Source organism: Ornithorhynchus anatinus, chromosome 2, assembly GCF_004115215.2.
Source record: "Ornithorhynchus anatinus isolate Pmale09 chromosome 2, mOrnAna1.pri.v4, whole genome shotgun sequence".
Classification (NCBI taxonomy): domain Eukaryota; kingdom Metazoa; phylum Chordata; class Mammalia; order Monotremata; family Ornithorhynchidae; genus Ornithorhynchus; species Ornithorhynchus anatinus.
In genome coordinates, this window is record NC_041729.1 from 112,013,816 (window position 1) to 112,027,531 (window position 13,716).

A 13,716-nucleotide genomic window follows, 5' to 3' on the forward strand; every position below is an offset into this window, starting at 1 on the left:
CAATGTCAAAATGCCATTTGCTATCAGACAACAGGCTGTAGTCAAGGGATGTGACACTTTTCCTTTGAAAAGCTCAGTATGTTTTCACAAACAGGATAGTGTAGTCTCTCATCTCATATAGGGTATTCACTCTTTCCTCTATGCTAGGACGTAGATGGGGGCAGAGACTACCATCCCATTTTGTGGCTAAATAGGAGTCTACGAATGAAGCGTCTTGTTCAAGGGCACAGTTATTTAAAAAAATGGTGGTATTGGTTAAGCGCTTACTATGTGCAAAGCACTGTTCTAAGGGCTGGGGGATACAAGGTGATCAGGTTGTCCCACGTGGGGCTCACAGTTTCAATCCCCATTTTACAGATGAGGTAACTGAGGCACAGAGAAGTTAAGTGACTTGCCCAAAGTCACACAGCTGGCAAGCGGCGGAGCCGGGATTAAAACCCATGACCTCTGACTCCCAAGCCTGGGCTCTTTCCACTGATCCATGCTGCTTCTCTATTTAAAGAACATATTTCTTGGGGTCACTGAGTTTTCAGCACAGACTTCATATGATTTTTTCCCCATTCCAAAGTCTCTTATTTGTATTGCTTTTACAGATAAAAAATGAGCTCGGGACCTTTTTCTCTTTCTGACAAGGTGGGAGGGGCTGGATTTGCTTCTTTCTTCTTTGTCCTCCCTTCATCTCCTTTCCTACAAACTGTCAATTTCATGTTGCTGCCATTTCATTACACCAAATGGAGAGGCAAGTACATTCACAGAAGCTGGAGAATATATGCACTTTTTAATAAGAGGTGCTTTCTTGTGCTTGAAGAAACTCCCTTGGAATTACATAGCCACATCTTTCTGAGCTCCCTTCTAAAATTTCATGTAAAGTTTTACAAGGTTGCTCCTGACAAAATATTTTCCAACAGCTATTTGAATTTGCTCTACAATGCTTCAATATCACTTTAGTATCATAACCAAATTTCTAAATGAAACTCTTGCCAAATCCCAAGCAAAACTGGAATTCTGACCACTTCCACTGTAGTTATCTGCCACAGTCAACACAGCTGCAATTTGTGAATCACCAGGGCTGGACATAGAGTCTTCGCCAAAAAGTCACATTTTCGGTTTTAAATCAGATCCAGGGGTAGGGGCGGAGGGACTGATTAAAACAGAAGAAAATGACTTACGGGGAGCACCTTCAGCCATCTCAATAGCTGTAATGCCACAAGACCACAGATCGCTCTACAAAGGAAAGCAAAGGGAGTTAGGATATACAGAGCTGGACTTAACTGGATGTTCAGACACCACAAATTTCATAAATGTGAAAAGAATAACATTAGATAAACAGTTTCCAACAGGGCACCATTCATTTTAAAGGCATCAAGATGATATTATTGACAAAAGAGAAGAGATGAGAGAATCAAGCCAAGCCTGCAAATACTCATTGTGCCGGTATCATTCAATCTGAACTCTTTACTGTCCTGCCAAAAAGAGTAGAGGTACAGAAATGAGAGATGGACTATTATGTGTGCGTGTTACTTTTTAGTCTCCTTAAATGTAAATCTTGTCATTAATATGATATGACCCTAATTTATCATCCACAAACAGAAAATCTTTTTGCCTTTAGTCTTATTTCTTACTGGGATTACCCTACTGAGAACATTAAAGATGTAAATAGGTTCTCAAAAATGATGAGAGTATGGGATGTTTTCAAATATTAATCCTGAGAAAATGAGCTTAATTCAGATCTAAGGCAAGATGATAAGCCCCCAGGAGTGAGGGGAAGGATGTTATTTAAAAGAAAAAAAAGTTTTTTTTTTCTTTTTCAAATAATGAGGGGTATTCAGAGAAAACTCCTCAGCTATAACCAAACCAACTGATCCCAAAGCCCAAAGGCACATACACATAAATATTCTTCAAGCAATATTCAAGACAGATGTGTCAATTTTCCCAACTCACACTGGCTCTAGTGCTCTCTGCCCTCTCTCTCCAGGTGAAAAGCCTTTCAGGATGAATCAATGAAAGCAAAGATCAAAACTCATCTTTGACATATTTCTTAGGTTGTATCTCAATGCTAACACACACTCTCAAGGAAAAGTTTTCTAGCACATTCTTTCAAATTCATTTTATATTAGATTTTTTATAACTAAATGCATCTGCCCATTTTAAAATTTCCCCCACCCAACACATGGCAAGAGCCCTTTAATAAAAAGCCCCGTAAGTAGAATTTTCAAGATACACTTAGTGATTTCAAAACAAAACTCTGTAATGTCTATAGCAATAACAGCACAATTCAAAGTACTGTGCTAATATTAATCAGTAGTGATTATTTCTAATATTAATTAGTAGTGATTATTTTCATACCATTTGAAAGGTGTGGAAAGTGAAATTCAGAATTTTTTTTGGTAAACCTTGTACCACACTGCCTCCTGGAAGCTTCTAAAGCACGATTTGAAATGCAAGGGTGAGTTGTAAGCATCAAAGAATTAATACAAATAGATCAAAGCAAAGCCATCTCTGTTCCACTGCAACAGAACTCTCCTATTTCTTGCAGCAAACAAATGAGGGCTTGAAAGGTAGTGACTACACCAGGACAGTAAACGCATTACTCAATTTCCGTCTCTAGAGGTCACCACAACAGCTTCAATATATTAAAAAACCTACATAACTGAAGCTATGGAAACAACACAAGAATTTCATATTAAAAGCACTTACTCATTAAATCGAATTTATTAAGCACTTATTGTGCACAGAGTACTGTATTAAGCACTTGGGAAAGTACAATACAATTAACAGTGACATTCCCTGCTCACTCCCAAGCAAGTCCTGGGCAATAAACTCCTTCCCCAACTTGTGATAAAGCTTTTGGATTTCTGATTTGCCTTCCACTGAGATGTACCTATGGGAGAAGTACCTGAATGTAAGGAACACATCTCTTTAGGGTGGCCTAGTGGGAAAAGCATAGGGCTACAAGTCAGGAGTCCTGGGTTCTAAAACCCAGAACCAGCTTGAGAAGCAGCATGGCTCAGTGGAAAGAGCCTGGGCTTGGGAGTCGGAGGTCATGGGTTCTAATCCCAACTTCACCACTTGCCAGCTGTGTGACTTTGGGCAAGTCACTTCACTTCTCTGGGCCTCAGTTACTTCATCTCTAAAATGGGGATTAAGACTGTGAGCCTTACGTGGAACAACCTGATGGCCTTGTATCACCCCAGCGCTTAGAACAGTGTTGTGCACACAGTAAACGCTTAACAAATGCCATCATTAAACCAGATCTGTCACTTGTGTGCTTAGCGACTTTGGGCAAAAGTGCTTAGTGATTCATCTGCAAAATGGGGATTCAATATCTGTTCTCCCTCCTACTTAAGACTGTGAGCCTCACGTGGGCCTGATTATCTTGTACCTACCCCAGCGCTTAGTACAGTGCTCGATGCATAGTAAAGGCTTAACAAATGCCACGATTATTACTACTGTATAAAAACCCTTAAAAATATATTTGGGTCACACAACCATGCCAAAGGGCTACCATGGAAACCATGGCAACTTCCTTCAGGGTCATTTTTACCAAGCGGAAATCCACTGCCCAGCACCACGTTAGATACTTTTTCCCCAGCCAAGAAAGATCTAGACTCAGATATAAAATAAAGCAAATAGAGTGGCTGCCCCTAAGTAACCTCTGCTCTCTTACTCTGTAGTCATAGGTCGCGTCTGGATTCTCATCGCAGGCAATGACCTCCGGGGCCATCCAGTACGGCGTTCCAATGAATGTGTTTCTTCTTCCAACTGTCCGATCCAGCTGAGCACTAACCCCAAAATCCACTATAGGAGGGAAAGAAGAAGAGTAAAAACTCAGGGCCTGTATTGGCAACGCCTCCGACTCCCCTTTCTGCTGAGCACTAACAAGAAGACAGCTTGTCCTGTAACTGAGCTTCCTCTTCACATTGGTCAGACGATCACTCTCCCCACCTTCAAAATCTTTTTGAAACGCATCTCCTTAAAGAGGTCACCCCTGAGTAAACCCTCATTTCCTCTTTTCCCACTCCCTTCTGCATCACCCTTGATTTGCACCCTTTATTCACTCCTCCCTCAGCCCCACAGCACTTGGGTACATTTCTGTGATTTATTTCTTTACATTAATGTCTGACTCGCCCTCTAGACTGTAAGATCATTCAATCAACCAATCAATGGTATTTACTGAGAGCTTACTATGTGCACTAGCCACCATACTAAGTGCCTAGCCACCATACTAAGTGTTTGGCGCAGTTCACTACAACAGAATTAGCAGATGCGTTCCACGTTCCCTGCCCATTACGAGCTTACAGTGTATAGCCCCTGCGGGCAGGGGACATGTTTACCAACTCTTGCACTGTAGTCTCCCAAGCACTTAGTTCAGTGCTCTGCACATACTATGTGCTCAATAAATACCACAAATTGATTGATCCCATGTGACACTCCAGAATGGCAAGGAATGTATCTGTTTATTGTTGTGTTGTACTGTCCCAAGTGCTTAGTACAATGTGCCACACAGTAAGCTATCAATAAATACGACTGACTGAATGAATTTGGAAGGCTGAGACTGGTCTGGAGTGAAGAGGAGCCCAAGGACTACTTCTTAGCAGTCATGCACTGCTACTTTGCTTGTTATCATTACTAAATTCACTGGATTTGTTCTGTTATTTCTGTCACAGTCTATCTGTCCCTGTTCTCCCCCTCCCCCCCAACCCATCCCCACACCCACACCTTAACACTGTTAGCACTGTTAGCACCCAGGCAAGGGAGAATGCCTACATCAATATCCTAATACCTTTCTCCAGCACTTAGTACATTGCTTTGCAACAAAAGGCACGTAAGAAATGTCAGAATAAATCAATTAGAAAAGAAAAAAAATGAAGAAAATGATAAAGTGTCCACCTCACGGGAATACAGAGAAGGCTAAAATCCACGGGAATCTAAAAATCTCTCTGTTTTTCTAATGTATGGTTATGCCATCTTAATTGCCATTTTTTAACTTTCTGGGATTCCCTTTTATTCTTAAAGCACGTCTAGGTATCTAATGGCTGAGGTACAATCCTGTGGGAAGCAATGTTAAGAGACAAGACCAATGCCAATCTAACATAACCTGATACAGGTCATCAGCACGAAGGAAAGTAGTGGAATAATAACAATAATTATTATTATTGTCGTATTTGTTAAGTGCTTACTAAAGTGCCAAACTCTATACTATGTGCTAGGGGTAGATACAAGACAGTTCATTCATTCATTCACTCAATCGTATTTATTGAGCGCTTACTGTGGCGCAGCACTGTACTAAACACTTGGAATGTACAATTCAGCAACAGATAGAGACAATCCCTGCCCAACAACGGGCTCACAGTCTAAAAGGAGGAGAGAGACAGCAAAACAAAACAAGTAGTCAGGCATCAATACCATCAAAATAGATAAATAGAATCACAGATATATACACATCATTAATAAAATAGAGTAATAATATACACAAATATACACAAGTGCTGTGGGGAGGGGAAGGGGGTTCTCTAAAACTCCTGACTGGTTAGACTCCTGACTGATTAGCCTGAATGGGTTCCTTGCCCCTTATTTGCCTAACAAACATGGCATAGGACTTGCAGAATCTAAACCAAAAATTGAAAAGAAGTCTTGGAAAGTAAGGTGGTGGTAGAATTAATCGGTAACAATATTCATTGAGTGCCTACAGTATAAAAAGCACCATACTAATCACTAACTCTAAGATGTGGATCTGGTCATAAAGGATTTTATACTCTAGCGAATTGTAACTTCTAATGGACAATTGATGGTGGCAGGTTCAAAACAAACTAAAGGAAACCCTTCTTCATACAACAAATGGTAAGTATATGGTCTTCATTTCCATAGGAAAATGTGCAAGAAAACAATGATAATAATGGTATCTGTTAAGCACTCATTATGTGCCAGGCACTGTACTAAGTCCTGGGGTGGATACAAGCAAATTGGGTTGGACACGATCCCTGTCCTTTGTGGTGCTCACAGTCTCAAACCCCATTTTTCAGATGAGGTAACTGAGGCACAAGAAGTAAAGGGAATTGCCCAAGGTCACACAGCAGACAAGTGGCAGAGCTGGTATTAGAACCCATGGCCTCTGACTCTCAGGCCTGCATTCTATCTACTACACTATGCTGCTTCTCTCTGAGTAGGCTCAGGAAGGGCTTTGAGACAGATCTAGAAAGAAGCCCATAGAACCCTCCTGTTGGTTTTCTCAACACCTTCAAAATCTTCCCCTTACTCTTCATCTAATCTGCCCCCTTGCTGGTCCACGCACTAATCATATCCCAGTTTGACTACTTCATCAGCCTCCTTCTAGACCTCTCTTTCTCCAATCTTTCTCCCTTCTCCAGTTCAGACTTAACTCTGCTGCCCCAATCATTACGCTAAAATATCATTCATCACACATTTCCACACTCCTCAAAAACCTCCAATGGATGCCCATCTTTCTCCGCATTAAGCAGAAACTCCTGACACTCAGCATTAAGGGACTCTTGATGAGTTCTGACCCCTCTACGTGTCCTCGTTCTTCTCCCACTATTTGCATGTTTTCTTCCTCTCAAGGCAACTTACTCACTGTGCCTTGGTCTCGTCTCTCTCTTACCACTCACCCCTAGCACAAACCTTCCCTTCTTTCTGGAAATCCAGCCCCGTTCACATCTGGCAGATCACTGCTCTCCCCATCTTCATAGTCCTGTTGAAATCACATCCTCTCCAGGAAGGTTTCCCTGATTAATCTCTCACCTCTACACCCTTTGTCCACTAATTCTTACCGCAGCACTTCTGCATCACCTAAACACTTGGGCATTCACCCACCTGCTCCCACCATCCCCAGTAACACTATGTTTATTTCCTTATACTCCATTGCTTCGTTCTACCTGTAGTTTATTTTAATATCTAGATTGTAAGCTCCTTGAGGGCAGAAATTATGTATACTAATTCTACTGTATCCCTTCAAGTGTTATGTAGAATGCTCTGATTGGTGCCATTGGGGGTTTCAATGAAAGAACAAAATGCAATCCTATGAAGTCCTTGCCCTTTATAGTTTTATTCTTTCCTACCAAACAGATCCCTTTCTTAGTGTTGAGGAGATTTCCCCGACATTGCTGAAAGGCAACATCTAGCAGGTGTGAGGAGCACGAGGGGTGACTCAATGCCACTGTCCCCAAGCTACAGCTTTCCTTCTAGACTGTGAGCCCGTTGTTGGATAGGGACGGTCTCTTTCTGTTGCCAAATTGTACTTTCCAAGTGCTTAGTACAGTGCTCTGCACACAGTAAGCACTCAATAAATATGAATGAATGAATGAATTGGTCAAAAGCAGTAAGGAGAAAAGGAAGAAAGAATTCTCACTCTCCAAAAGATGTTCTGAGATCATCAGAGACTGATTTCATGTAAAAATATATGCCTATTTAGTTTGGGGTAGTTTGGTGAATTATAGAGAGAAGCAGCGTGGCTCAGTTGAAAAAGCAAGAGCTAGGGAGTCAGGGGAAGTGGGTTCTAATTCTGGCCGTGCCACTTGTCTGCTGTGTGACCTCGGGCAAGTTACTTCACTTCTCTGTGCCTCAGTTACTTCATCTGTAAAATGGGGATTAAAAGGGTGAGCCCCATGCGGGACAACCTGATTACCCTGTATCTACCCCAGCGCTTAGAACAGTATTTGGCACATAGTAAGTGCTTAACAAATATGTTTACTATTATTGTCATTAAAAAAGTGACAATGTGAACTGGGAAAGACTTTAATTGTTCATGTGATGGCATAAAGAATAGGGCCCACTCTAATTACCTTCATTTCTAATTTAAGAGGAAGAGGAGGCAAAGGTTCCCCAAGAGCCCATTAGATGGAACACTAGAAGAACACTCTGAAATGCCAGTTGCCAACAGTGAATTAAATAGCTGGGCACCACTTTGTGCCAGTCCCCAGCAAGTAGAGAAGCAGCATGACCTCGTAGATAGAGCAAGGGCCTAGTGGATAGAGCAGAGTTAGTCATGGGTTCTAACTCTGGCTCCACCACTTTTCTGCTGTGTGACCTTGGGTAAGTCATTTAACTTTTATGTGCCTCAGTTACCTCCATCTGTAAAATGAGGATTAAGACTGTGAACTTTATGTGGGACAGGGACTGAATCTAGACTGATTAACTTGTATCTACCCCGGCACTTACTATGGTGCCTGGCACATAGTAAGCATTTAACAAATACCATAAAAAAGTACTGTTAAATGACCACCAGCTACCAGTCACCACAGCCCAGTGGGCCTCCATCACCTCCTCTTCCTTCCCGTCCCTGATGCCTCCAATCTTCGGGATGCCTAGCGCTTCTAGAGCTGACAAACTGGATCCTGACACCGAGGCTGGGTCAGCTGACAAGAGGGACGGTTGGGATGGGAGATGACCAATCACAAGTGGTGCCATCTATAAACCAATGGACTTTCTGAGGATAATAATAATAATGATGGCATTTGTTAAGCGCTTACTATGTGCTAAGCACTGTTCTAAGCCCTGGGGGGATACAAGGTGCAGGTTCTCCCATATGGGGCTCACAGTCTTGATCCCCATTTTACAGATGAGGTAACTGAGGCACAGAGAAGTAAAGTGACTTGCCTAAAATCACACAGCTGACAAGTGGCGGAGCCGGGATTAGAACCCATGACCTCTGACTCCCAAGCCCGTGCTCTTTCCATTGAGCCACACTGCTTCTCATCATTAGGATCATTAGGTAGGTAAGATGGTACCTGTTCCTACCATCTGCTGCTACCAGGATTCAAGAAAAAGAAGAATGCATAGCATTTCCCAGGACAAAACTGGTGACAGAACATTAGAAAGTTGCCTAAATATAAGAAGTGGCTAGGAGTAGGTCCACATTTTCCTTACATACCAAGTTTCACCTCCGCATTTTCTGTCAGCAATACGTTCTGTCCCTTGATGTCCCGGTGAATCACATGATGAGCATGAAGATGTGCCAATCCCTGTTGGAGGAGGAGAAGAGCGTCTAAGCTGAAACTCTTTGCAAGCTATCACAGCCCAAAGGAATAGCAATTGGATCTATTAAAGGTGCTTGTGTAGCCCAGAAACCAACTCTTAAAAAGCTTCATATTCCAACTGTCTACAGTATGATGCAAAGTCCTCTTTTTAGCAATAGGCCTCATATGCAGGCACCGATTAACAGGAAAAGGTTTTCAGAGATACCATCACCCACATACTTAAGCATCTGTACTTTACGCTTTTTGAGGTTTTACACACCTCCACCCCCTACTCCTCAATTAAAAAGTGTAGTAATAAAAATACCATTTTTAAGACACGTAGCTCTTTCACAGCTCACTGCGGGCAGGGAACACGTCTGTCAACTAAGTCTGCTATACTGTACTATCCCAAGTGCTTAGTACAGAGCTTTGCACACAGTAAACCCTCGATAAACACGACTGATTGACTGAATCCACACAAATGTCTAGTCTTTTGTGGTGATCCTGTGTGTTTATTTGAATAAGACTATCAGGGACTAAATGGAGAGGCGGGGGGGTGAGAGCAAAGGGAGAGTTGGAGTTTGAGGACCCACTGGCAATCTGATAACCCCACCACTTAACCTAACACTCTCCTTCCAAGCAGTAACTAACACTGCTGTCAAAAACACCCTTGTTCAAATATAACATCTCTCTTTCCCAGGGAAACTAAACCCATTGACTGGCATGTGGTGCTTTGGTTGACCTTGCATCTGGACTTGGGCCCAAAGGCATGTCCTATGGGGGAATGGCAAGAAAAGAAAAACATATGTTGCATTTAACGGAGGGTAGGAGTCTTTTCCTATGGACTGACACCCAAAACATCGCTCAAGAATGTTGTTGTAGTCCATCTTCATGCTGGAACTTGAAGATGTCCAAGTTAGTCATTAAAAAATTAGTTGCAGGATTAAACCCCATCAGGTGCTAGAAAGCACCTTTTTCTTTGGCTATCAATCCTTTTGCTTTAACAATCATTTACTAGTTACCCTGTGAAGCATTATTTCATATTTTAGCATGGTGTGTCCGCTCAGCAACAAGCAGATTTACCTACACCAAATGGACTCCAAATGGACTTCACATGACTCAGCACATTTTCATTTTTCAGAATGCTTTTCAACAGCCTCTTAATAAATAAACAAATTCTATCTTCCTTCTAGCTGAATGAGAAGGGGATCAAATACATTAAAAGGCTGTTTTTCCTAGAGATGAGAAGTGTTTACATCAGTTTGTATATGAAACCAAGACTTGCATTTTGAGGTTCATATAGCTAAAAGAGGTTAGGAAAAGAAATTAAACACTAGGTATCTGAGATTAAACATTTTTTAAGTGGGGCAGGCAATAGCCACACTAAAGTCAATTCTCCCCATAGATAAACTACAGATATCATGTGAGCTTCATGTACTTAACACTGTACACCAGGAAAGCCCCACAAAAATGCAGGCCTCTTCCAAGAGCCAGGCAAAAGCTTAGAGTGCTCTCAAGAGGAAAATGGGCTACACTAGAGATTGGCATGCTTGAACAAAATATATGGACTAGAAAAAGGAATGACTCACCCTGAGGACAGACAGAAAGATGGGAGATAACGGTTGAAGAAAGAAGGAAACTTGTCATTATGGTGGTGAGAAACAATGATGGATTATGCTCTTGGCCCTTCTAACCTTGCAAAAATGATTAATTAGGTTCCTCCACCGGGCTAGGCCAATCTAGCAGTGGGCAAGAGTCCATGAGGCACTGCTCCAAAACTTATTTACTCTCCACAACATCTTTCACAATCCTGCTGTAGACAGTCCCCACAACCACCTATCCTAGTCCAACCACGGGAGCATATGTGGATGTGAGCACCCAAGGGACCCCAGCCAGGATAAAGCTACAGCTCCCAAATCCTTGCTTGAAGTCTGTGTGGCTCAATGAGTTCCAGTCTTCCCTAATGTGGTGTGAAGTGTCTTAAGAAGAATTAATTCAAATGAAATGCACAAAGGCAAAGTCTCAAGATTTCTCTCCCAGACAACCTGGGCCTCTACACAGAGAATCCCAGCCTGGGTTTATACAGGGACAAACCTCAACACTGGGGAACCTGGGGAAAAGAAGTGCCTTCTCCAACCTGGGGTTTGGGATGTGGACCCTGGATGGATGGGCCAAAGCAGTATTTCCTCAAATAAATTAAGGGATGTTTTAAAAGTTGGTTTAGTACTTTTTAAAAGCAGTTGTTTACCAGGCACTCTAAGTACTGTGCTAACTAAGCCATGGGTAGACCAACTTATTTAATGGCACTTTTAAATGCCTTACCCCATACTTTAAACTACTGAAACAATGCTGAGTACATTTTTAACCATGCAAATAACAAAGTGCGGTAAGAATGCAGATAATATAAACCAACGGCACTAATGACTGAGGACACTTACAACAGCACTGAATATAACTGAAAATGTTAGTATAATATATTACATTTCTATTAGGTACAAAGACTTTTCATTTTTCTCCATTGGTTTACCACTGATGGAGGTGTCTTAAAAAACTGACCTCATTCTCATGCTATATTGTGCTGCCAAAATGTGGGGAAAGAGTGAAGTAATTTACAGAATGGGAAAATTGATTTTATATAAGGCCAGGCAAATTTATTTATATATGCACATATTTAGAAAAAGAGGCTTAGTGCTTTTTGACTGTATGTGACACTATTCATTTAGGACAGAGCTGATTCTAAGTAGGTTTTTTCCCCTCATAAATTGGGAATGATTTAGGGAAAGGTGATTCAAGTTGTCAATGCAAAAGAAAAGCAACTGACCACACTAAATGAGCTTTAAATAGCACTAAAGTTAAGATTCCTTATCTCTAACTGGTACTTCATTTTTCTTGGCCTTTATACCAGCAGCATTCTATAGGCATTAATATTGAATTCTTGAAGTAATTCTAGCTATTCCTCATAACAGTTGATATCCCTTCAAAGTGTTACGCAGTTGCAGTGAGGGCCAAACTTTAGCTTTTGGGACTTTTAATTGAACGAACTCTGCAGAGGAGTAATCTAATAATGAACTAGGTTGGTGAGAGGGAGGACATTCATTCATTTAAGTGCACTGTAAATACACTGAAGAATTAAAAAGAAGCAGACAATTCTTTTTTATGGAAAAAACATCTTTTCACAAAGAAACCATTGGTTCCTGACACCTTGCAGGATGTCTTTTCAGTGACTGTTAAGTGGTGGTAACTTCCTGGCAATCCAACTTGCAATGTGTTTTTTACTTGCAGAAGTTATGGAATTTTTTTCCCTTCAGTTACTGGTGACAGTTCTCTTGTTGAAAACTGGAGTAATCTGTGATGCTAAACATTTAGTAGGAAATGCAATCTAAGATTATAGACCAGCTTCCATTTGGCTGCAAATAGAGTCAAGCACTTATAACTGTTCCATGTAAATATTGCAACATACTTTGCAGTTGTCCCTGAAGTCCACATACTGACACTGAGAGCCAGCATTTCAGCTCTAACAACAGTGATTTACAATCTTCCACCTCATGTTCCCATGAAAACTATTGTAAACGGCTGCTTTAGCCCCATGTCTGTTTTTTTTCTAACCAATAAAACTGCTGCTACAAGTCAAGAAAGCATACACTGGCAGGCCGGAGGAGCAATTCCAAAATAAATAAATCAGCCCACAAAATTTTCTTATTACCCTGCAAAATTTCACTAGCCCTTCCCACACTACTCAGTGTCACAGTGATGGCACACACAGTTGAGGCTGAAAGAATAAGACCTGGAATTAGGGGTATGTCCATCACACAACTTCTTCAACTCTAATGTGATTTCTTTCAGTACTCAGGGTTGTCCATTTGTGGCATATCTATTATTGCTACAATTTCACACCTGAAACTATCTGGGGGACACTGGGGACCCTTCCCAACCTTACCCTGAGGATTTCTCTGGAGATGTAAGCAATCCAGTCTTCTTTCAGTGTATTCCCTTTTGTGTTCTTTACGAGGTCCGTAATAGAGCCTGCCCCGCAGAACTCCATAACAAGCTGCAGAGAGGAGGCATAAAAAAATCCAGTCACTACCCATGTAATTCACCAAGATCCAGCACACCTAGCATTCTGGACTGGTCCACTATAACTTTTGGCAGTCACTCGCAAAGAGGGTTCCAGATTCCCCACCCAGTGTTAATCCACCCAAGAACTATAAACTGCTAAGAGACACACGTACATTTGGATAGGATTTCAGATTACAATGGTTAGTTTGACTTGACTGATCAATTACTAAAATCTACTGCCATTTAAGAATAATAATAATAATCATGATTGTGGTATGTGTTAAGCACTTAATATGTGCCAGACACTGTATTAAGCGTCAGGGTGGATATAAGCAAATTGGGTTGGACGCAGTCCGTCTCACATGGGGCTCACAGTCTCAATGCCCATTTTGCAGATGAGGTAACTGAGGCCCACAAGTGAAGTGACTTGTCCAAGGCCACCCAAAAGACAAGTGGTGGAGCCAGCATTAGAACCCATGACTTCCTGACTTCCAGGCCTGTGCTCGTGGTGCATCCACTATACCATGCTGCTTCCCCTCTTTGATCTGTGAGATTTGGATTTTACTCTCTAGGCTATAAACTCATTGTAGGCAGGGAATGTGCCTGTTATATTGTTATACTGTACTCTCCCAAGTGCTTAGTACAGTGCTCTGAACAAAATAAGTGCTCAATAAATACGATTAACTCC

The 13,716-nt window shown here is 41.6% G+C and overlaps 1 protein-coding gene across 8 annotated transcripts in view; it reads right to left on the bottom strand.

Annotated features, from left to right (window-relative positions):
• Nucleotides 1–13,716, bottom strand: part of MAP4K4 (mitogen-activated protein kinase kinase kinase kinase 4) — a 269,726-nt gene that overhangs the window by 68,166 nt on the left and 187,844 nt on the right. For all 8 annotated transcript variants that reach the window (XM_039911193.1, XM_029057433.2, XM_039911195.1 and 5 more), the window contains exons 5-8: nt 12,910–13,020; nt 8,888–8,978; nt 3,668–3,798; nt 1,170–1,224 (exon numbers count right to left, since the gene is read on the bottom strand). In XM_039911193.1, coding sequence (XP_039767127.1) covers nt 1,170–1,224; nt 3,668–3,798; nt 8,888–8,978; nt 12,910–13,020 — 388 coding nt within the window. The remainder of the gene's footprint in view (nt 1–1,169; nt 1,225–3,667; nt 3,799–8,887; nt 8,979–12,909; nt 13,021–13,716) is intronic.